This window comes from Drosophila obscura, unplaced genomic scaffold (assembly GCF_018151105.1).
Source record: "Drosophila obscura isolate BZ-5 IFL unplaced genomic scaffold, ASM1815110v1 contig_1, whole genome shotgun sequence".
Taxonomy (NCBI): Eukaryota; Metazoa; Arthropoda; class Insecta; order Diptera; family Drosophilidae; genus Drosophila; species Drosophila obscura.
In genome coordinates this window covers 7,422,534-7,446,450 of record NW_024542679.1, presented here as the reverse complement: position 1 = coordinate 7,446,450, position 23,917 = coordinate 7,422,534, and the positions used below count along the sequence as shown (strand labels likewise).

The 23,917-nt window shown below is 46.6% G+C and overlaps 2 protein-coding genes across 2 annotated transcripts; one reads left to right on the top strand and one right to left on the bottom strand.

The window, feature by feature from the left end:
- Window positions 1-919: 919 nt before the first annotated feature.
- On the bottom strand, window positions 920-23,869 carry LOC111072218 (polyhomeotic-proximal chromatin protein). Its single transcript, XM_041593543.1, has 11 exons — window positions 23,504-23,869; window positions 21,974-22,571; window positions 20,985-21,905; window positions 20,646-20,913; window positions 3,544-5,075; window positions 2,894-3,348; window positions 2,329-2,584; window positions 2,180-2,263; window positions 1,957-2,124; window positions 1,653-1,881; window positions 920-1,596 (listed from the first exon to the last, which is right to left on the bottom strand). The coding sequence occupies exons 2-11, from the start codon at window positions 22,460-22,462 to the stop codon at window positions 1,256-1,258; spliced, it is 4,743 nt and encodes a 1,580-aa protein (XP_041449477.1). The 5' UTR covers window positions 22,463-22,571; window positions 23,504-23,869; the 3' UTR covers window positions 920-1,255.
- LOC111072219 (monocarboxylate transporter 3) lies at window positions 14,809-17,463 on the top strand. The gene has a single exon (XM_022363944.2). The coding sequence runs from the start codon at window positions 14,834-14,836 to the stop codon at window positions 17,258-17,260; it is 2,427 nt and encodes an 808-aa protein (XP_022219636.1). The 5' UTR covers window positions 14,809-14,833; the 3' UTR covers window positions 17,261-17,463.
- Window positions 23,870-23,917: the final 48 nt, after the last annotated feature.

Genomic DNA, 23,917 nt, shown 5'->3' with positions numbered 1-23,917 from the left:
TTAAGATTTTTTTTTTTTTAAACATTGGCACGATATCTATAAATAATATATATGGTGTTATATAGCCTATGAAAAAATATATGTAAATGATTGGTTAGTGTTTTCTTTTTTTAGTTCAGATTATCTCAACTTTCAATCCCCACAAAAAAATTCTCTAAGATGTTATATAAACCTATATTATATGCTATACATATATGCGACCCTAGACCTACGATAAATGTGGTTTTCGAATATCATAAAGGCGCAAACACAACGAATCCAAAAATCTGTATTATGTATTACCCATCTGTCGCGTTGGACGTTTGACTAACTATGAATAACAATTTGTGTAATATATATAATATATGGATATAATATATCATATATGCCTGTCCTTAAGCGGATTCCTAAGTAAAACTAAACAACATAAAATAATAAATTACAAGATGAACGTGTTTGTTTTTTGTTGTAGGTTCTATGATCTGGTTGTTGCTCCCAATCGAAAGAGAGTCTTCTGGTTTCTATATATTCTTTTTAAAGCATATTCAAAGCATTCCATATATTTTTGGGCGTCTAAATGCACATGCTGCATGCCACACACGATACAACTGCAGTACAATATATAGTTATTTTGTATACTATTTACAGCACTAAATGTTTTGTCATATATCGAAGAATTCTAGGGGGAGGTTAGGGGGCTATACACTGACTAACGATAATGGCTATATTAGTATTTTGTGCCATGGAGAAATGGTTAAAGAAAATGGGTAAAGTGGGGTGGAACTAGTTTTTTTTCTTTAGCACTAAGTTATAGATGATATTTTTTCTCTCGCTGTTCAGTTTACTGAGTGTTCGTTTCTCTCTCGCTACTCTTTGTAGAGGAGTTCGTTCTCTGGAACTCCTGCTACGAATTTTCTTGCTTTCTCTTGCTACTGTTTGTACAACGATCTCTCCTGCCACTCTCTAGCTACTCTTTGTACAACGAATTCGTTTCAACGTGTCATCTTAATCGCTAAATCCTAAGCTTAGAGCTATGGTTCCTTGCTTCACTCACACTCTTCTCTTCTCGCACACATGCGCTTTGGACTTTTGGCTTAATATACCACTTGAATATATATCTTAATCGCTAATGTTGTTTGTATATGTATATGCATCTAAAAACCAAATTCTTTCACTCACTCGCTCGCTCGCTCGCTCTCTCTCTCACTCTCGCTCACTCAATATCGCCTAGCACTTATAGTTATCTGTATATCTGATATATGTTACAATTTTTCTTTCACTTATTGGCGTCCGAATTGGATGTTGATCCTCCCACAACGCCTCCCGATGCAGCTCCTCCATTTGCCTGCTGCTGATGCGGCTGTGTGGCATGCTGTATGGTATCGGATCGACGATAGTAGAGTAGATAAGGCACCCGCGGCGTATGCGGCTGCAGCACTTGCTTCTCGCTAATCGGTTTCACCGAGCTGTCGTCATAGCGCAACCAATTGTTGTACCCCGTGTGGAACACATCCGTAATGTAGTGCCCCTTGGAGGCCTCCTTACCGTCGTGATAGACCACAGCGAACAAGCGGTAGGCACGCTGCTTCTGGGAGGTCTTCTTTGAGCCAAGTATCTCTGCAAGAAAGTGGATTAATATACAGATATGGAATAAGAGGCTGACTGGCACTCACTGGCATCGATCTTCAGTTCGGCGGGGAACTCGACTTTCTTTAGGATCTTTGTGCAGCCATCGGATCGGTAATCAAAGTACTTTAAATGCAATATCAGTACAACTGGCAGCTTCTCTAGGGTCATTTGCTGCCAGGCCACCACCTCCTGTTTGGTCTTGCTGCCAGTGACGCCCTCTAATTGATCACGACCCACCAGGATCTCAAGGGCCTCCTTGACAGAAGCGGCTTTCTGTGATTAAGCAAAACAGAGTTTAAGGGTAAGTAATTCGTTAGTTAGAGTTGTACCTCCCACGGTGCTACTCACTTCAATGTTCAATTGGAGAGTAAAGAATGGCTGAATCACATCCGTGGAGTGCTCTCCCTCACGCTGCAAACGGGAGCGCAATTCTCCGCGAAATATGTCGCTGATGGGAGTGCGTCCAAAATCTGTTTGGCGTGTGACACTGCCCTTGTTGCGATTGTTGCAGATCATCTAGAGAGAGATTTCAATTAAATGAAGGAATTCCCTTTATGTGGCATTCACTTACCTGCCAGACCTCACCACCATCTTCAGGCTCCGGCTGCTCTTGGCCATTCTGCTGAGGTACGGGCTTGGCAATCAGTTTTATTACCTAAAAACAGATACGAGCAACCTTATTAATCATTGCATCTAATAGAATATGTATCTAAAGCTTACCTCCAACATCTCATCGTTGAGTTTATTCAAAACATAACCCAAAAACTCCTCAGCATCCTCCTGGCGACCCTCGACATGCTCCTCGCGGCTGTCGTTCCACAGCTTGTAGATATCCGTGGGCTCAAAGGCAATATCGCACTGCAGGTCCGTGCCGGCAAATTCATCTTTGCCCTTGTTCTGGGCCGACTTGTTGAGGGTGTTCAAACGCAGACGCAGGCCACTGGGCAGCGATAAAAAGTTGCTCATAAAAGACATCCTATGAAAGAAGAAAATAATCATTAGAATACTCTTCAAGGCATATGGACTATTTGTCATGTTTGTGCCTGCTTCTGCAGAGAATCTCCATTGAAGGGGAGGACTCTCCTTGAAAGAACAGCGCACGTGCACGCGACTCCAACGCCCAGCGATTGCCGTCAGAACGAAGACAACGCACTGAACGCAAAGCGAAGCCGCGTGGCATTTATTCTGCCACAAACGTAACACAAACGCTAGCAAGGTGCCTGGGTGTCTGTTGACTTGTCTGTGGCAACGTTTCCCCTTTTTTTTTTTTGATTCCCTTACTCACATGGCATTTACTGTAGGCGTCTTCACATCACTCAGGACTGCCGCCTGCTTGGGTATCGATCGCAGCAGATTGTAGAACGGCGAGCAGCCCAGCAGCGCCTGGAGTATAGAGTTAATGTAGCAATAGTTTGAGCGATTGGTCAGTCCCCTCGGACGCAGACTAATGGGCGCCAAATTGGTCTTTTGGCGTGTCAGGAAATCTGCATATTTGCTGGTCCACTCATCGAGTTGGGCCGCCGGACGCGCAGCAGGCTCTGGCTTCAGTGGTTTGATAGATGCCGAGGGACTTGGCGCTGGCATCGCCTGTGCAGAGGCAGCCGAATAGGAGAGCGTTCCGGGTGTAATCAAAGGCGTGATGGGCGCAGGCACGGGCGCTGGGAGTTGCAGTTGCTGATGAGCCGTCGGCGCGGGCAAAAGTGGCTGAAGTTTTGGCTGTGGCTGCAGTTGTGGTTGGGGCTTCAATTGTGGTTTTGGTGGGGGCTGCAGCTGTGGTTGTGGCTGTGGTTGAGGCTGTGGCTGTGGCTGAGACTGAGGTTGTGTCTGAGGCTGAGGCTGTGGCTGCTGCTGCTGCTGCTGCTGCACCTGTGGCTGCAGCTGAGGTTGAGGTTGAGGTTGAGGCTGTGGTGGTGGTGCTGCTGTTGCTGCAACTACTACAGTGGCCTGCGGCTGTGGTTGCACCGGTAGCTGTGGCTGCGGCGGTGCCAACTGCAGCACTGGCTGTATAACTGTTAAAGGTGCCGTTGCCGGCGTTGGTTTGTTGGCCTCGTAGGGTGCCACCTTGGCCACTGGCTTCTTGTTGGCAAACAGACTTGCCCACGAGGGCTGCGAGCTCTCGGCGCTGTTTTGGTTGCTCTGCGAAGCGGGTGGTGCGGGCGGCGCCAGATTTAGAGGCGGTTGGGGATTGGCGGAATTGGAGGAGGATGCGGATGAGGATACCACGGAGCTTAGGGCTGGCTGCTCGTACACAGTATGCTGCCGCTTGGCCGCATAGCTGCTGTAGGTCTTGGTGGCTGCCGCTGGCGGTGCAGCATATTGTTGCTGTGTGGCAGGTTGTGGCTGCTGCTGCTGCTGTTGCTGGTGGTAATGTGATTGCTGCTGCTGAGGTGCTGCTGCCGTCGCATTACCCGTCTCTTGCTGCTGGAAATGGCTCGGCGTTGCTGTTATGCTCGCCGTTGAGGTAGTTGTCGCTGCTGCAGCTACTGTGGCTCCTCCCTGCTGACTGTTCTTCCGCTCTAGCAGTGGGGCATTGCTTGCCACCGGCGACGAGGGCACCTTCATCGTTCCATAGGTACGCACTTGTGGCTGTTGCTGTTGTTGTTGTTGTTGTTGCTGCTGTTGCTGCTGCTGCTGCTGTTGTTGTTGTTGATTGTTGCTGCCACTGCTGCTGTTGTTGCCGCCGCCACCGCTGCTGCTGCTATTGCTGCTGGTGCTGCTGTTGTTCGTATAATTATTCTGATAGTGCTGCTGCTGGTAATGCTGCTGATTGGTGTACGTCCTTGTGGTATGACTGTAGCCGCCGGATTTGCTGAACCCTCCACTGCCGCCTGCTGCTGCTGGTGCAGCTCCTGGACCGTTGTTCACATTGTTGGGCGATGCCGTCACCGACACGGACTGCGTAGACTTCTTGTGCTGCGCTGAGTTTGTCCAGGACATGGTCTTTGTGGTCTGTATGCCCGTCTCGCTGCTGTTGCCGCCTCCTGCGCCCTGGTGATGGTGGTTGTACTCCGACGAGTATTTGCGGCGCACCTGATGCTGCTGCGATTGATTGTATTGCTGTGGCGGCTTTCGCACTTGCTGCTGTGGCGCCTGCTGCTGCTGTTGCTGTGGCTGCTGCTGTGGCTGATGTTGCATCTCCTGGTAGCTGGTCTGTGGCTGCTGCTGAGGCACCACCACTGGGGATGTCTGTTGCTGTTGATGATGCTGTGGTGCTGCCTGCTGCTGCTGCTGTTGCTGCTGAGGTGCCACTGTTGCCACTACCAAATTGGTAGCCACTTTCGTTGCCTGCTTCTCAATTTGTTGGGTCAACTTTTGCTGATGTTGTTTCGGTGGAGGAGGATGTGCTTGCTGCTGCTGCTGCTGTTGTTGCTGCTGATACTCCATTTCGATCTGCTGCTGTTTTTCATTGCTCAGAATCTCCTCCAAAGGAACTTCATTGTTATTGTTTATCAAATTTTTCTCAACAACTGCAAAAGAAATGGAAAAAAGCAAAATAGAGAATCAGTAAAAGGCATTTTTTTTTGCCTGATCAGCCGACAAAAATTCAATTGCCACAAGCCACAAACTAATTTACAATATCCCCCACATAATTGATGCCAATTGATTGCTAAACGATGCTAAAATAATCTTCAACTTCAGCGAGCGAGCAGCGCAGCGCAGCACTTTATTGTGGGATCGAATTCTGTTCCGTCATTAAACAGCCGACAGACAGACACATAATGAATTTCTGGATGGTACCATCGTAAATATTTTGCTCTTCCCAGCAATTAAAATGTTTGTATGCCGCCCTTTACTCAATTGATTTGTTTTTGTCAAGTCCCCAAATAGGGGAACCATCTGCGATACAGAAAATTTCACAAACAAAAGTTGAAATCAATTTATAGAAAAAGATAAGTTTGATCAGTGCAGGTATTATTAACGTGCAGGCTGAACAAACGATCTGCAAAGAGTATCAAACAGCTCCCGCGCCCAAAGACCTGCCCCCCTTTCACTCTTATTTTCCTCTGACTCGAGTGAAACCCAACGAAGAGAGTTATGGACGTACCCATACTCTGTTCTCTTGTGATGCTGTTGCTGTGGTGGTTTACTGCTCTACAAAATACTATTCGCAGTGATAAGCAGACCGACCGCCCAACAGGCCTTCAATTTTGTCCAACAGATTGCCTGTCGGGGGCCGCTATCAGTGCAAATAGAAAACATAACTAATCCATGTCAAAAACCTGAGTAGTGTGGGGCGGGGGGTACACGAAAACAAGACTATTTGTTCGGCAATCGACAAGCCGCCAATACAAAAATGATTATTAAATCACAATAAAACTCCCCCCCATTGTATAGGCGAACTTCGGCACTCGATTGCCTCCGAGATAAGGGTATACGAAAGATAAAATACATTATTCGACATGCGATGCGATAAGAAATGATGGGAAAAGTGAAAAAGTGAAACAGAGAGGGATGAGGAACAAGGTTAATCCAACAGAGGAGTGAACAAGGGACAAAACGGGAGACGAGTAAACATTCACATGATCCACATCCCAACGTCATCCCAATCGATGACAAAACAGAAGCAAAATGTTGTCCCAAGATGATATGAGGCAACGAATTTTTTGAAATGAATCAATAAAATGCAATCGCAGTCATGGGAAATGGGTCATGAAATCTGCCTAAATCTCTTTTAAATTCGATGAAAATTAGGGCAGAAGACTTCCCCATTTAGTTTGTCATCAAATTCCCGAAATTCCTGGCTGGCAGATCACCAAATTTCCAAGCAGAAAATTTATAAATTCTCATTTTTCTGGTAGACACAATTTCTGGTCCACATTCTGAGTTGCGAAATGTACTTGTAATTATTTTTAAACGTATCTCAAAACGTGCTAAAACTACATGCATATGGCACATATATTTGACAATTCCTTTGATCCACAAAAAGGCAGTATTTAGACACACATTAGCAGAGTACTTCTAACGAAGTGCTTTCGTTCGACAATTGAAAGATAGGCGGTGCTAAACGCCTACTTATCAAGTGTCCGCCCTCTCCATACTCCACTCCCCACCACCTCCGAAAGGGAGGCCCCTTTGCTGAACATCATATGACAGTCAGTCTGAGAGCAAACCAAACAAACATTACCCCGAATGTCCCCACTCTCTCTGGAGATAGATATCCATGGAATTCTGAATGTGTTAATTAATTTCAATTAGCAATTAACGAGCGACTCTCTCACAGAATTATTAAATACTTCAATAAATATAGCACAAAATCGAAAATAAAAACCAACTACAAACAGAGATATTTGTATGGAAATTTGTGGAGCTGCCGCAGAAGCAGCCGCAGCTGCTGCCATAGAGATTAATGCATTAAAAATAGTGGAAATATATATTATAGTATATATGGAAAAAAAATCTATGCCAGGGTGTTAGCTTTTGGGTTGCAATAGCAACAGCTTTTGATATACGTTACCATAACGATAGAATATATGGGGGGGTTCTATAGAGAGAGAGAGCGAGTGCGATAGAGTGAGAGACAGGGGGGGGCTTCGATCCGTGTGCTGTCACAAGGTTGGATGGATAATTACAGACATGAGTGCACAGGTAAATTGCAATAAGTTGACTGCACCAACAATAGCAACAGAAATAACAACAATAGCAAACAAGGAAATTGTCAGGCACGAAACACAAAACGAGAGAGAATACGAATACGAATACGAGACTGTACTTAATTTCCATTTGTCATTTCAATGCGTTAGATGGGAATAGTGGAAAACAGAGACGGAAAAAGGGAAGAATGGAGAGTAGAGGAGATGGATAGTAGTGGAACTATAAATATCCATTAGAGTATTGCTGTTCCTGCACTTCATTCCACTTCGAATTTTGATGGGGAAAGGCTTAAAAGAACCCCAAACTAAAACTTCAAAAACACCATCAAAATAATAAATTCTATAAAAAATTTAAAATATAAATACTAAATAAAAAAATACTGAATATTACTAACGAAAAATACTAGCACAACTAATAAACATTGCTTACAAAAATTCGTAATAAAACTGAATATACTACAAATACCCATTCGCTTTCGCTTTCATTCACATCCACAAACTTTTATAACTGCCCTCAAAATTATAACAGTATGCAGTGTGTATAACAGTTGCTTAGAGCTTCATTGAATTTCGTAACAAATGTTGGTATCCGTGATCCCATCCAAAATAATCAACCAAAATGGGTCAAATTTGTGTTTCATTTATGGACATGTAGAATACACCCCCTTATACCCCTTACTTGTTCTCGCATTAAGCGGCGCTGCCCATCAATCTAATTGTTGCTGTTATTGAAAGCGCGATTTTATTCAATTTTTATTAGCTAGCAACAGAAGCGGCAGACAGCAGAGGCAAACAGCATCGGCAGCGTCTGAGGGGCACACACATATAGGCTTATTCTCTATGAGTAATTTGAGCTTATTGAGCTTCGATCCCATAGCCCCCATAGCCACAAAGCGAGAGATCTACGGAGTATGGCATATGCAAACACGATATGGGGGCGCTTTTAATTGAGAGAATCAACAACAAGTGAAAAGTGAACAAACAATCGAGTGAGTTTCATGGTTCATTTGGGAATCAAAACAAAACGCGTTCGTTGACCACAAAACAATTATCACAAGACTTAGAATATATGTTTATATACATGCAAGAATATGTATCGTTCTATATACTTGTAAATGTATCTCTTAGGCCCATATGCACCACCACCCTCTCTCTCTCTGTCACTCTTTATGCGCGTATGTAGATACGAGTACAAATACATGAAATTGTTGATTAGTTGTTAATCAGTCACTGACTGACTCACACCATCACAAAAATAGGGAAATAATAAAAGATGGAACAGAAAGGGGTAACCAGCGGACAGTGGTCGAAGCTTTTGATACCCTTCAGGTCTTCATTCGGTTCTGATACAATTTGATGCATCGAATGGCAGCTCTTTTCTCATTCTCTTTTTTATTTAAGTAGCCAAAGATACACCTCAGCAAATGGCAATTGATAGAACCCTCTACTGAAGGAAGTTCGCATTGAAAATAATTTATCTAAGCTAAGTTTTATAATTTTGGTAACAAATTCTGTTGTTTAGCATTTATAAGTTATTTTTAGGGCAGTTGCTTTAGTTGTAACTTGAGAGTGAATTTTTGTATGAACTGCAGTATTCATATTTCTACAAATGCCCAATAAATCTGGACTTTTTTACAGGTCTGCAAACATCCCCTTGATATCACCATACCCTCTACCCCTTGCAAAGGGGTACGGTACAAGAAAAACAAACCAAAGTCCGTCCAAAGTTGGGTTAAGCGTGGAAACAAAGGAATGCACATAACGCATAAAAATGCTGAGATATATAGTATATGTATATAAAAATGTGAATATGATATGTGTTTGCGCGGCGGTACAAGTGCATGTGGGGCGGCATGTGGAAGTGGAGTGAACACAGGATGAGAAATGGTGGTGGGGGAGGGGAATGGGAAAGTTTCGTAAGCGGCGAAGAAGGCATTTTGTATGCGTAACGATTCGACCACGCTATTGATTTGAATGCTACCCGTACCCCCCGTACCCCCACCCCTTTATCATGGCTTTCTACTATTATGCGGCATTCTCAGTACTTTATCCGCTGACTCTTCTGTGGCTGTGGCTGCGGCTGCCCCTTCATGGAAATATGATAGCTAATCTACAGCGCGGGAAAAGCCTGCGCCCCCCTTGGCAACAGGAAAACAGGCAACCAAAAGCTAACAGCAGAGACACCCTGCTAAGGGTAGCTTCTCTTTGGCAATTGTTTTGTTTCTACTGCAATTCAATTGAATTCATTTGTGTCAATTTACAATAAATAATACCCAAAGACTTTCTCGCTCACTCTCTCTCTCTCTCTCTCAATAAATGAAATGGCGAGTGCGATTCCGATTCCGATTGCGAGAGTGAAAATTGCATAATTCTACAACAGATGAGCGACCTTCGCCTTGGCTTCATGCCGGGAGCAGAAGAAGCAGAAGCACTCCCATCCTCATCATCAGCATCATCATAAGAGGAAAGTAAAAAAGTAACAAAACAATAAAGTTAGCGGGAGCAAATGGTGTAATATCGGTGGAATTATATACAATATATATGCAAGAAAGGGAGAGATGTCATAAGGGGAGGCAAGGGCAAGGCCGGGGGTCGCATTGACTGAGCGAGAGCTAAGGTAAACTGACATTTGAGCGACAGGGGTGGACAGGGCGCAGTGCCAAGGACACGCGCGTCTGTTGTCATGTAGTATATCCTTTCATCACCCACTTCTGTTGAACTCCCACATCATTAGCATATAAATGCGTAGAGCGTAGAGCGAAGTGCGAAGAGAGCGCGGCTCCATTCAGCCATGGGCTAGATACAAATGTATCTGACAGATGTACATACATATACAGGACAGACCCCAAACAGAGGCCAGACTCGAGCGGCTTAAACGCGTTGCATACTAAGCAAAAGCAGCAACAAGTTGAGCGCGGGCAATTGACTACGCAACGCCAGAGAGCAGCAAGGTAGGTAAAACATGTCACAGCCGCCACAAACTGCGTCATACATACCTACTACTAGATAGATAGATACTGTGTGTGTGTGTGTATCTATGAGATGTTGCTGTAGCTGTAGCTGTACCTGTGCACATGTTTATCTATGTATCCGCTAGATATGTATGTATGTAAGAGGCAAAGCGGCAAAAGAAAATGTGAACAGCGTAAAAAACGAAACAAAGCACATTGACTGCACACAACGCGACGTTTGCACAATTTTCATTTTCATTAACAAAGAAAATGCCCCCCTAGCACCTCCCCCGTGCTTAACAGTAGGAGGAAGGAACACACACACACAGAGGAAGGTGGTGGCACAAAGGGGGTGCGGGTGGGGGTGCTCTGGTGGATTGTCATGGCTTTTATTGAACTGCTCAGAGGCATCGTCATGGCCGTCGCTTGGTTCATTCAACCTTTTTATTTTCTGGAATAATGAAAAGAACAGAAGATGTAGCAAGAGAAGGAAGCTGCTTCCCTATCTCTCTCTCTCTCCGCCTCTGTTCTCTATGTGAAAGACCTTCTGCCTCAAGGATTGTCATGGATGGTTCTACTGCCATCATTCATTGCGAACATCTGTGATATATAGAGGCCCATCTCTTAGCCTCCCCTTTGATTGCGCCTCCTCGTTCCTGCCTCTAGAATGTTCTTCTTTTTCTCTGTGTGTGTTTTGGCCCCATTCCCACAGTGTCGGAATTCACCCAGCATTCTTGTCAAATGGTGCAACTAATTTAAAGACACCTGCTGCCGCATGTGCGGCATATCATCTGAATGCCCTCCACTCTCTTTCGCCCCTTGTCAACCGATTGCAGCGGTCAAGCTTTGCCGCGTGCCACGTGTAGGAGGGATTAAGCCATGTCCTGGTCCTGATACTGCGTTTTGCATTTCATGTTTCATGCATTTATAATTTAATCCTATGTGCGATATGCGAGGCGGCACACGCGCTCTTGGCTGTTGTTGTTGCTGTTGCTGTTCCTGTGCCTGTGGCATTACAGTTTTGCTCTGCCGCTGCTGGCGTATTATATTTCCCTTTGAGTGGATTTTATGCACGCGCCTTTCACTAAATAGCCATTTCCTTTGCACAGCAAAAGTATTCAAGGAAAATGCGGAGGCGTTGCCCATTTGAGCTCTTCTAATGCGCTAATCATAGAGGAAGCTTGCAAATCAACTTATGGCACAAACAGGCAGGCAGGCAGGAAAAAACTAAAGGAAGAGGCAGGAAAAAGCCAAGGCAGAGAGCAGAGGGAATCAAAGGCACTGGCAGGAAGAGGCGCCCTCTGGCGTTGACCCACAATATCGAGTGCATGCCTCTGTGTGTGTGTGTGTGTGTGTGTGTGTGTGTGTGCCCCCAAGAGTTTATCTGTGTGTGTGTGTTGGTTTGTGGCATGGAATTTTTATGAATGACATTGACCGACCAACAACCAACCAACCACCCAAAGGAAGACTAATAGACCGAGCGACCATACACTTCTTAAGCCACCCCTTGAGAGAACCCTTCTCTCTCTCTCGCTCTGTCTTGGTAAGCAAGAGAGCGGCATAGCGCCATTCCGCCTCAAGAGTCTCTTAAGAATACAAAAAAAAGCACACACACACACACACACACCAAAGTGGTCTACGTCTACGACCATAGCACATGGCACCACCACCACCAGCAGCAACAAACTGTTATAAACCAGAAACCAAAGCACATTTTTTTTCGTACGATTTTTATGACCTGGCAACAAACGCGAGACGCAAAATAAAAGGGCTGAAATACTCGAGATACTTGAGGAGGGTAAAACCGGCGGCGGCGACGTCGGCGGGAGCTTATCACGCTGTCCATGTCGAATGCATTTTATAGGTGGAAACACGCTAAGATAATGTACGGATTATACAATCTTCGCACTCGAATGGTAGTTTTGTCGGCGCCTAAAAGGCGGCATACGAAAAACCTATTCTCCCACACGCACAACCCCACACCACACACACACATACATGCGTAGGATTGAAAAGTAAAAGTCTTTGGGGGTGGGGTGTGGGCGGGCGGTCGGTCGGTCGGACAGAGAGGTTAACCTTTAACCTAAATCGCAACTAAAGAGCGCAACAGTTTTGTCGTATGCTCTTTGCTTCGAGGCATTAGCTCTGCTCTGTTATACGAAAGAACTGTTATACGGGGGTCGGTCGCTTGGTCGCCATGTGGCGCGCCAGCGGCTACCGGTTTTTCAGGCTTTCCCTCGGCAACAGAAACAACAATTCAAATAAAATACCACCCCATTGGAGTAGGGGCACCGCAGGGGGGTTGTTTGCCCAAATCTCTGTCTCTGAGAATTCCTTCTCGGCTTGCTCGGCTCGACTCTCACTCTCTGCTGTTCAATCAGCTGTTCAGGCGTATGAGAACCAAAACCAGCGTCAACCCCTTGCAAAGTCAAAGGCTCATCATCATATACCTGCAAAGCCCCCAAAGAGAGCCAAAAAAAAAAAAAAAAAAAAATTCACCTGAGAGAGAGAGAGAGAGAGCGAGAGCTTCTTTCACATGGCGGCTCGCGAGAGTGGAGCTTGCGCTCTGTGAGCTTGAACTTCAAATGCATTCTAACGCAGAGCGACAGAACGAGAGAGAGCCATTTAGTTTTCGCATTTGTATTTTTTTGTTTTTGCCGTTTTACAACGTTTTTCAAATTGTCTTTGTTGCTACTGCTGCCGCTATGTGTGCTTTGTATATCGTATAACAGTGGCAGTGGCACTGTCACTACTGCTGCTGCTGCTGCTGCTACCGCCTCTTGGCTTTTGGTTACGACGAATTTTCATTCCGCAGCGAACGGCGCACCAGTCAAGAACAGAACGTGGAACATTGACGGAGAGAACCGAGACGCGGAGCGACGTGTGTTCTGTGTTCCTTATTATTTTCGTTGGCATCTCTCTATATATCTCCACCACCATCAAAGAAACCCTCCTCCTATCCCCACCACCCCGACCCAATACGACGACTCTGCCATCGCTGTACAAGCGGTCAGCACAAAGAAAAAAGTCAAAATTATTTGAATTGAAAATTACAAACAAAAATCAAAACAGCAACAACAACAGCAACAACAGCTGCGCGGGTTGTTGGTTTGGGGCGGAAAATGCAAATGCAGCTGAAAGTGTCCGGACGCGTGAATGTTGTGTGTTGACGATGAGAACCACGTAAGCTCGGCGTGAGTGTCGTCTACTTACTCCCCTCTTCCCAGCCCAACCGTGTGCCGTGTGTGTGGTGTGGTGTAAATTCTACCGTGCTTCACTGCCGCTCCGCCGTTTATCGATCACAACGGTTTTTCAGCGGTCACCGCCGCTTCATCCGTTGGCCGGAGGACGTTCTTTAAACCAATATTCAATGCTCAATAAAACTCAAAGACACCAATTAATTATACAATTGCAGTGGCAGTGGCAGTGACTATTACGACGTACAGAGCGGCTGGCTACGTACCGTACCTATCATCGAGAGTAGCGTACGTACACGTACAGCACCCCCGAAAAAAAAACCAGCAGTGCCGAAAAAGCACATGAACTAGAAGCAGAGCAGAAACAGAATCTGACACACAGAAGCAAAGGCAAAGGCAGCGACGGGCAAAGAAATAACAAAACTAAAAGCAAAGACAGAAGGCAGCAGAAACCAAAGAACAAACACAAAAAAAAAACAACAAAAAAGTGGCAAAGTCAGGGAAATCTCGAGGAGAAGGAAGCAAGCTAAAGCTAACAACCAAAACAAAACATTCTGCTGTGACCTCAGCGATGCAGCTGCAAGTGCAACGGTAAAACAAAATTAAAGCAAACAACAAGAAATAGCAGCAAAAGCACAGCAGCACAAAACGTGACAAAAATTGCAAATGCAAAATATAACAAAAAAACACACAAAAATCCTCATAATTAAATATTCGAAAATAAATATTTGAAAATCTATTAAATATTCCAATTCGCAAAAGCACAAACAAAGCGTGACTTGACACAGTTTTTAAAAAGTTAAAAGTATTAACTAATTTTTTAGTGTAAAGAGCTCAAAGTGCACATAGACAAGAAGTGCGACGCGAGCAGCAGTAGCAGCAGCAGCAGCAGAGACCTTATAGATAGATATTTTGAATATATGCACACGGCCTACGCCTATCTATCGCTAATAAATAAATAAATTTATTTATCAAAAGTAAATGAAAGCAAAAACAAAACTCAATAACAATTGACAAAAACAACAGCCAGCAAGCACACACGCACACACACACACACACACACATAACGGCGCATGCAGTCGCAGTAAGACAGGAAGAGTGAGAGAGGGAGTGAGAGCAAAAGCAAATATTAAAAGAGACTGAGTGCAAAAGCTTGGGAGAGGGAGAGAGAACACAGTGGCAAATGCTGCTTGGCTGTCCGAGGGGGTGAGCCAGAGAGCGACAGAACGATAGCGTGAGAAAGAGAGCAGCAGCAGCAGCAGCAGCAGCAAAGATAAAAAAAAAAGAGTCACAACGTCGGCAACGGAATTCTCGACATCGCCAGTCGAAAACGGGAACGGGAACAGACGAGGCGCGGGCGCGGGCGCACACACTTCTTCCTCCTTCAACCATTCTCTCTCCTTGCACTTGCACTCTTTCCTTTTGCTCCGTCGCGTGTGCGTGTGCATTAACGGAATAGACGCATCATCACAAGTACCGCTGCATCATGGTGGATACCAATGGCGGAAGTAATACCGCTGTGTCGGGCAACTCTGCGGCACGCCTGCGCAAATTCGATCGGACGGACAGCGAGCTGACCTGCGAGGAGGCAGCCCATTTGACCGCCGAACAGAACGACACTCCGGAGGACGAGAACGACGAGGATGAGGACGATGAGAGCGAATATGGGGAATTGCCGCCACCGCCGGACGGTGGCTATGGCTGGGTCATCTGCTTTGCCAGCTTCATGTGCAACATGATCGTCGACGGCATTGCCTACACTTTCGGCATCTTTCTGGAGGAATTTGTGGCCTACTTCCACGAGGGCAAGGGCACCGTGGCCTGGGTGGGGAGTCTCCTCTCCGGAGTGTACCTCATGGCCGGACCCATTGTCTCGGCGCTGGCCAACAAGTACGGCTGTCGAACGGTATGCATCGCTGGGAGCATCATCGCCTGCATCGCCTTTGTTTTGAGCACTTTCAGCAATTCCGTGAGCACGCTGATGCTCACCTATGGATTCCTGGGTGGATTCGGCTTTGGAATGATCTACCTGCCGGCGGTGGTGGCCGTGGGCTACTACTTCGAGACGAAGCGTTCGCTGGCCACGGGCATTGCGGTGTGTGGCTCGGGCTTTGGCACCTTTGCCTTTGCCCCCCTTGCCACGTACCTGCTGGAGGAGTATGGCTGGAAGAATTCCATCCTCATCTTTGCCGGCCTCATCCTCAATTGTGCCATCTTTGGCGCCATGATGCGACCCCTCACATACCCCAAAAAGAAGAAGGTGAAGCCCCTGATGCAGCGCATGTACGAGGAGAAGCAGATGCAGCTGGAGCGTGGCTCCTTTGCAGGTTCGCATTTCATGGTCCAGATGCCGGATGGCACCATGGAGCGGAAACTGAAGATGCCCCTCAACGCGGACCCTGGCGTCCATTCGAGCCTCAATCTGGAGCTGCTGGCCCAACAGGCCGGCGGCCTGCATCCCGTGTCCACGCTCCCAACCATCACCGAGTCAAAGGTGGTGGACGTGCACCAGTCCCCGCCCAATGCCGACAGCAATGGACAGCTCTCGGCTGGCGGACGTCCCCCACGTCGGCCGCATCGCAACTCCGAATCGGATAACAGTCCGTACCACTCGCAGGATGGGGGAGCCATGACCAGGAACGCCTCACAGCCCGCCTTTCTGGCCAGCGACCATCACGGTCTGCCCAAGAACGGTTCCGTGCCTTCGTTCAATCGCGTGCGCAAGACCTCGGCATCGGAACGCTTTCAACCATCGCTGGCGGCCATCAGAGCCACCTCTCGCAATGATCTGGAGGCGGGCGGTGGCGGAGATTTCACCACGTCAAAAATGTCGCTCTCCCAGCGGCAGGGCAGCAGTGGCAGCGGCAAAATGGTGCGACCCATGTCCCGCAAGGACATCTTCTACTCGGGCTCCGTCACAAATCTGCCGCAGTATCAGTCACAGAAGTCCCTGGCTGGCTATCGAAACTCAGTTCTATCCCTCACGAAGTACGAGAAGAGCATGCAGAGTGTGCATAAGTTGGATCGCCTGCAGGACGCCGAGAAGCATCGCGAGGAGTACGACCTTTGCCCGTGCCTGGGCATACCCGATTCGGTTAAGTCTGTGGTGAACACCATGCTGGATGTGAGTCTGCTCAAGGATCCCGTCTTCATGCTGATTGGAGTGTCGAATATCTTTGGCATGGCCGGCCTATACGTGCCCTTTGTGTATCTGGTGGATGCGGCCAAGGAGCACAACATACCCAAGGGAGATGCCGCCATGCTGCTGTCCATCATTGGCATCACCAATACAGTGGGTCGCGTGTTCTGCGGCTGGGTGGCGGATCTGCCGCAGGTCAACTCTTTGCTGCTGAACAACTGCTGCCTGCTGGTGTCGACCATCGCTGTGACCCTCACCCCGCTATGCTACAGCTACTCGGCGTACATCACGATGTCGATATTCTTTGGCTTGGCTATCTCTGGCTACATCTCGCTAACGTCAATTATCCTGGTCGATCTGCTCGGCCTGGACAAGCTCACCAATGCCTTTGGCCTGCTCATCCTGTTCAGAGGATTCGCCGCTCTGATTGGCACCCCCCTGGCCGGCGCCATCTACGATATAACGCACACGTACGATCTGCCCTTCTACATGGCCGGCGCGCTGTTTGGCATCTCGACGATCACCAGCTTTTTGGCACCCTGCCTGAAGCGATGCAGCCCCGCGGATGAGACGCCCGTCCATGTGGAGACTCTCACGCCCATCGATGAGGAGCAGGATGAGGAGGCGGAGGATGACGAGGATCAACCCATCACCATAGTGCCCAAGATCATCAAAACGCTGGCCAGTCCGCAGCACGAGGAGCCGCCACACCCGATGTTTCCGCAGCAACAGAAGAAGGCCGCAGAAGCAATGACATCGGAATCAAAGCTCTAAGTATTCAAAAGGGGCCGGGCCGTAGGCACGTGGGGCACAGAAAAGAGATGAATTTACACATAGGCAAGAGGGGGAACACCAGGGAACGATTGAAGGATCCAGCCAGATATTTTTCTATAACTTATATACAGAAAGCGGGTCGAATGAAAAGCGAGTATTGTAGAGAGAAAGAGATCACACACACACACACACACACACAAAACTAAAAACATATATACAAGGATCGTAAATATAAATGATATATACTATATAAAGCCCCAGCAGCAGCAGCAGCAGAAACTATTACTAACAGCAGCAGCAGCATAGAGGATTGCTTTATGCTGGAATTTCTACAAGAAACTTGGCTTTAGCTTTCAGATAAGATTCCAGGGGCGGAGGGGAAGAGACCTTCAGCTTTTATGGCTACTAATAAAACAAATATTATATGCTCATAAATCACCAAGAACACAACAAAAAAAAAAAACAACAACAAAGAAGCAAGGAAAAGAAAAAGAAAGCAACAATGGGCTAAACTGATATACTAATGATATCGATTATAGTTTTGCAACTGTTATACAGCAACAAAAACTCACACAAAATATTTGTATAAAATAATTTCTATTATTTGTTTTGTTATTAAAGAAAAAACCTTACGATTACTATTAATACTATTAAAGATTTATGATTATTGTGTAATAATTATAGGAATTATAGTTGTTGTTGTTGTTGTTGTTACAAAAAAAACGCCGAGCTGTTATAACAAAACAAAAAAATGTGTCATACAAAAGTAGCGAGAGAATTCTAACGTGTATCTTTAACGAGTAAAAAATGTAGCAAAGAGTAGTGCTAGAAATAGTTTATGTACGTGTCTGTAGAGTCTCTAGAGATCTGGAGCGGGTGGCCCGAATAAAACTTAAAAAGAAAGAGAGTCGACGGCGGCAACAACTATTAAAAACTAATAAATTTTATATTTTTTAAGAAACGAGAAATGCTACAAAAACTAAACTAAACACAAACACACACAAAAAAACCAACAACACAACAACAGCGGAACTTTAAAAATAAAAACTAAAATTGTTTTCAATTTTAAATAATTAATGTAAAAAAAAACCAAAAACAATTACAAATTTTATGTCTCATTTTACAAACAATTTCAAAAAGTCCACATACAGAAAAAGATAAATAAACCTGAATAGAGAAACATCAAAAGAAAGGAAAGAGCAAAGCAAAAAGCAAAGAGGAAACGCCAATAAAAAAAGCAAATGAAATAAAAGAGTCTAAAAATAAAAGAAGAAAAATACATTTTTGAAGGCTTGTTGTGCCTTCTGTTATACTGTTATACACCGTGAGGAACAAAGAGGTCGCAAATCGAGAAGAGAAGAGATGACAAATATATATTGTACGTTGACGTGTTATACATACAATACATATACCTTTTTGAAAACAAAAAAATATTCAACTCAAAAAAAAATATTTAGAAATCCAATAAAGCAATAAGCGAACGAAAAACATTAAAGCTACAGCTACACGACGCAGCTACCAAAAAAATACAAAAAATGCAAGAAATATTCTAAAAAAAACTGTTATACGCATAAGAATGGGCGGGTAAAAAACCAAAAGAACAATAAGTGTTTGTGGAGATTGAGAGCAAAGAGGAGGAGATCGATAAATAGTAATAAAGAAATTGCCATACATTTTAACAACATTTCGCAAAGATATTCAGTGTTATGTATATTTCCTTAGTCAAGCGGAAGCACATGTGGCGCTGTTTATAATCTGTTTTAACAAAACGCTGCTCTAAAATCCATCGATCAAACCAAACAGATAGTGAAACAAAACAAAAAAACCTCTTTCTTTCAGACTTAACGTGTTGCATTTATCGGTAGAGCTCTACCAGCTTCGAGGGCAGGCCTTCTTCTTGGGTGTCGTGCGCCGCCGCTTACTGGGTGGAAAGGAGAACATGACTGTGGCATCGTAAACCTTCTCAGAGCCCCCATTTGATTAGGCTAATCAATAGCCTAGGGGTCTGGCTATAGGTAGAGCTATGTACGAACATTACTAATTGTAGAGGCCACAGAGCCGGCCGTATCGATATCGCCTATCAATCGACTAGTGTATGGACAAACACTTGGGTAGCTGCTATCGGGCGCTATTTATACGAATGCCCCGCCGAGAGACCAGACCAGACCAGACCACACCAAGTGCTAACAAAACAGCAATAAAACTGGCACATTCAACGAAAGGGGAACGAGTGTAACAGCCGGAGGGAGACAGCGACTGGAACCCAATCAGTTTGTCAATTCGAGCACTTCATACGTCTATTAAGATATTTATGATTCGTACAAGTGGTTCTCGATCAACCGAATAGGCGGCAGAAGATCCCATTTATGGCGTGACTTTTGTGCTGCAAAAATGGGAATGCAATTCCTCAAGTGATTAATAATTAGTATTAACGACAAATCCGAGCGGGAATAAGGGGCCAAGAAGTAACCACAGCTTGGACTCTGCATCGGCTCTCATTTTGATAAGCGTGCAAAACAAACGACAAACAACAAGACGGCAGGGCAGCCGCTTGTGCAGCTGATTATAGAAAGGGGGTAGAGCATTTCGAACAACAAATGCAACGCCAGCAGCGGTGCCGTGCCTGTTGGTGGGGCACCACCAACTCCACATAAGGGCAGGGGACCAAAAGCCAAAGCAAAAACCATAGCCATAGCCACTGGCCTAGCAACAACCAAACGTACGATGTACTGCTGATGACAATGTTGTTTTTTTTTCCCTGTGGCTCATGTGACGAGGCAGTGGCTGCTCCTCTCCACTTCACCTGCCCAGAAAACACTCCATCGAACGACCGTAAGCTGAGTAGAGCAGTGGCAGTGGCAGTGGCAGCGGCAGCGGCAGCGGAGCAGCGTGAAAAGCAAGAGTAAGCAAAAATAAAAAAAAACAAACTGCATTTAAACACGACGTTATCGAAGGCATGCCATGACAAATTCCAAAATACAAATGGAAAATGCAATAAAAGAGAAATAGAGAAAAAGAGAAGCCAGGGCAAGTCGACGCTTGGATATGCTGCCTAAAGCCGTGAAATCCCCCCTTCTATCCATACAGTCTCCTTGAGGCATCACAAACTGCTCTGCCAACGCGATATACCCCACAGAAAAGGGCATTCGAATTGAGTGAACGAACCAACAATGCTTATCAAAAAGAGGCATCGAACAAATTGAGTTTAGATTATGAACAAGTGATTCGATTCTCCCACTTGGCAGTAATTGAAAATGGGAACAACTCGAGAGAATACACAAACAAAGAGCGAGTCATTAATGACATACTACTCGTATACCCCACAAATACCATCAACATATGCTTTCCATAATCTATTATTGCAAATATTGTGAGTTACACTCACCCAGCTGATCCTGATGCGGCGGCGGCGGCGGCTGTTGCTGCTGTGGCGTCGGTGTGGGTGCTTGTGGTGGCTGCGCCTGAATCATTTGCGGTTGCTGCTGTTCAATGGCCACTGTTACTGTTGGCGGTTGTTGCCATTCTTGCCCCGCCTGCCACTGTGGAGGTGGCGGCAACATGGCTGCTGGACCGGCAATTGGTATCTGGGCTGACCATTCCACGGGAATGGCACCAGGCGGTGCCACACCGCATTCCGATAGCTCATCCTCGTACTATACGCAAAAAAGGGAAAGAAATCATTTAATAGAAAGAAAGGGCAACAGGAAGGGGATTCAGCACAAACCTGTTGGACTGGACCAGCTACCGGGTGAATGGTCTGCAGGGAGGCCATATGTCCATCGTCGTAGATCTGCATGACGCCCATTTGGTGCTGCATCTCATGGATCGACGCCTCGTAGACGGAACAGCTGGGGCTCAGCATGCTGCCCGTTTCCGAGGAGGGCAGCGAGAAGCTGTTGTGGTTGAGCTCATCCCCGAGACCAGGGACTCCATTCGGGTGCGAGACCTGCTGCTGCAGCTGCTGCTGTTGTTGCTGCTGCTGCTGAAGCACGTCGGCGTACTCCTCCGCATACATGGGGCCGGGATGCCAAATCTGTGGCATGCCACCGTCCGGCTGCTGGCCACGCTCATCTACGCCGCCCGCCTGGCTGCCATCCTCGGGCACGTATGGGTACTCCGGCTGTGGGATTAGATGCTGGTAGACGTAGCCTCCCATGCAGTTGTACATGGGGTTCGGATTGTACATCATCGGCATGTAGAGCGGATGGCCGGTGACCTGCTGGGCAGCCGCCGCTGCGGCAGCATTGGGTGGGGCCTGCAGGGCCGCATGCTGCGGTGCAAAATAGGTAGCAGGATACGGCCCGTAGGCGTAATGGTGGGGCGCGTAGTAGGGAACAGGCTGCATTTGCGCTTCGGGCGGTCCGGCCACCAGCTGATGGTCCGGCTGCAGCTGCATGTTCGGTGCCCCAGCACCGGCGCTGTCCGGCTGCAGTTGTTGCTGTTGGGACAGGGGAATCAGCTGTTGCTGCTGCTGTTGCAGGTGACGTGGTCCCTGGTAATCATTGCGTCGCAGGCCACCTCCTCCACGGCTGCGACCACGTCCACGTCCGCGCCCACCCATGCCAGGATTATGCGGATTGGGACTGACGCCCTGGGGAGCCATATTAATGGGCAACTGCTGCAGCTGTTGCATCAATGGATTGCCCTGAAGATCGAATACGAATTGTTAGTGGGGAGATTCTCTTTTTGGCTGTTTAGCGTCTGGTCACTTACCTGCTGGTCCTGTGGCATGTCTCCGTGGGGCATGTAGTGGGCCTGTCCTCCTCCGGGTATGTAGGGAACCGAGTGCGGCCAGCCATGCAGATTCACATTGGCAGTGACATTGTTCACATAGACGTTGTTCGGAATAGGTGCCTGGACCATGGCCGGAGCATAGTGCCCGCCCGCATGCGGATGTCCTCCATGAGCGGGCATGTACATCTGGTTGTATATCGGCTGTCCGGCGGGTGTGAAGGCCTGTACGGGTGCCGCCATCACGTTATTGTTGTTGTTTCCAGCGGGTGTTACCACACTATTATTGTTGTTGTTGTTGGTATTGTTGGTGCTAGGAGGCTGCGGAGTGGATGGATTCGACACGGGTGTGGTTGCAGCAACTGGCTGTGCTGCTGCTGATGATGATCCGACTGCTGCGGGTGCCGCAGTGCCTGCTCCGACCGATGATGGCGGTGGCGCTGCCTGCTGCGGCTGTGTTGTCTGCGCCATTCTTTGGGGAAACTCAATTACTTGGCTTGCTCCGTTGCTTGTTCTTTTCGGAGGGGTGCAAATGAGTCTCAAGATTCGCTACAGGCGCCAAACATTGAAGTTTCGTTTGCTGTGTAACGTACGAACGAAAGAGAGAAAAACACATCAACGAAATTTGCAGGTTGAGGTTAGGGAGAGTCCCCGCTACCGGAACATTTGCGCCGCCAGCGATCTGGCAACCCTGCACAGCTGTCTTGGAGTAATAAAAAATCCAAATAAACAGCGAAAGATTGGTGGAGAGCATCCCCGGACAATGATCAAATAGGTACCATAATTAAAACCACAATAGAACTACCATGCGGCCTCGGCGGCGTGCAGACTGTGTTTTTTCTACTCAACTTTCATGACACACACACTCCCTACCCAATTAGAGATGAGCCAAAAATTAGTCACGAACATCGGAGGTGTGTGTAACAGGTTCAAAGGGTTATTTTGTTTAAATGTTCTACAAGTGATTTAATAAAGTGTTAAGTTTAAATGGAATGGGAGCACACATGCAACTTTTCACTGGGCGTGCATTTATTTTTAGTAGAACCCTTTGGGAGGCAGAAAATCACATCTGTCACTGTCGCTCCACGGAATCGAGAGTCGCAGCATTACTCATCTCTGCCAAACACAACACACACACGGCCAGAAACATGAACGAACACGCACTGAAACACACACACACACACAAGTGCGCGCGGATGCCCGTGTAATAAAGGAAATTAGAAAATATGTTCAATGGGCAAAAGAAAGGCGACACTTGCCACCAGCTTGAATCCGAGTGTCGAAATTCTAGCTAAAGCGAGCCGTCTGCTTCTGCAGGCGGCATAGCATGCTTTATGTAAATGCAGCCAGGCGGTCGCCGCCGATTCAATGTCCAATGGCGACCAAAGAACATGTTGAAGCGAGAAAAGAGAACGCGATGAGGAATGCGAGCCGAGGCGGCGGCACAGCGAACAAGAAGAGGCGTGGAGCGGGGTGGGTGGAGAAGGGAAATGAGCAGTTTATCGAACGTACCTTTTGTTGAGTCGCCAATTGAAATCAATTTCGTAGCAATTTGATCATATTTTATGCGTGCGGGCGGCCAAATGCGGCAACTGCGGCCTGGTGGCTGGTGTCGCGGCGGCTCTCGTTCGCTCGCTCTCTTCTCTTCTTTTTCTAATGACACGACCACGACGATAATTCCGCAACTTTGTACACGCTTCTATTTCGATGCTCTAATTAACAATGTTGTTCCACCGACGGCCACCGCACACGCACAAGCACTGGTATGTGTAAGCACAGTACTTTATTATCAATTGCGATTAAATTTATGTATTTTTTGTGCAACAAACGGATTTATTGTTCTTTATTTGTCGGTGTCAAACCATCGAGGGCACTATCGATAGCATCGATGTTTTGCTGCTATCCGCTACTATCACCGTCATGATA

Bases quoted from the DNA above. Each gene is read 5' to 3' on its own strand.
- LOC111072219 (XM_022363944.2), top strand. From the start codon at position 14,834: ATGGTGGATACCAATGGCGGAAGTAATACCGCTGTGTCGGGCAACTCT.
- LOC111072218 (XM_041593543.1), bottom strand. From the start codon at position 22,462: ATGGCGCAGACAACACAGCCGCAGCAGGCAGCGCCACCGCCATCATCG. The intron at 21,906-21,973 runs GTAAGTGACCAG...TTCGATCTTCAG, and splicing joins ACATGCCACAGGACCAGCAG to GGCAATCCATTGATGCAACA. The intron at 2,125-2,179 runs GTAAGTGAATGC...ATCTCTCTCTAG, and splicing joins ATGGTGGTGAGGTCTGGCAG to ATGATCTGCAACAATCGCAA.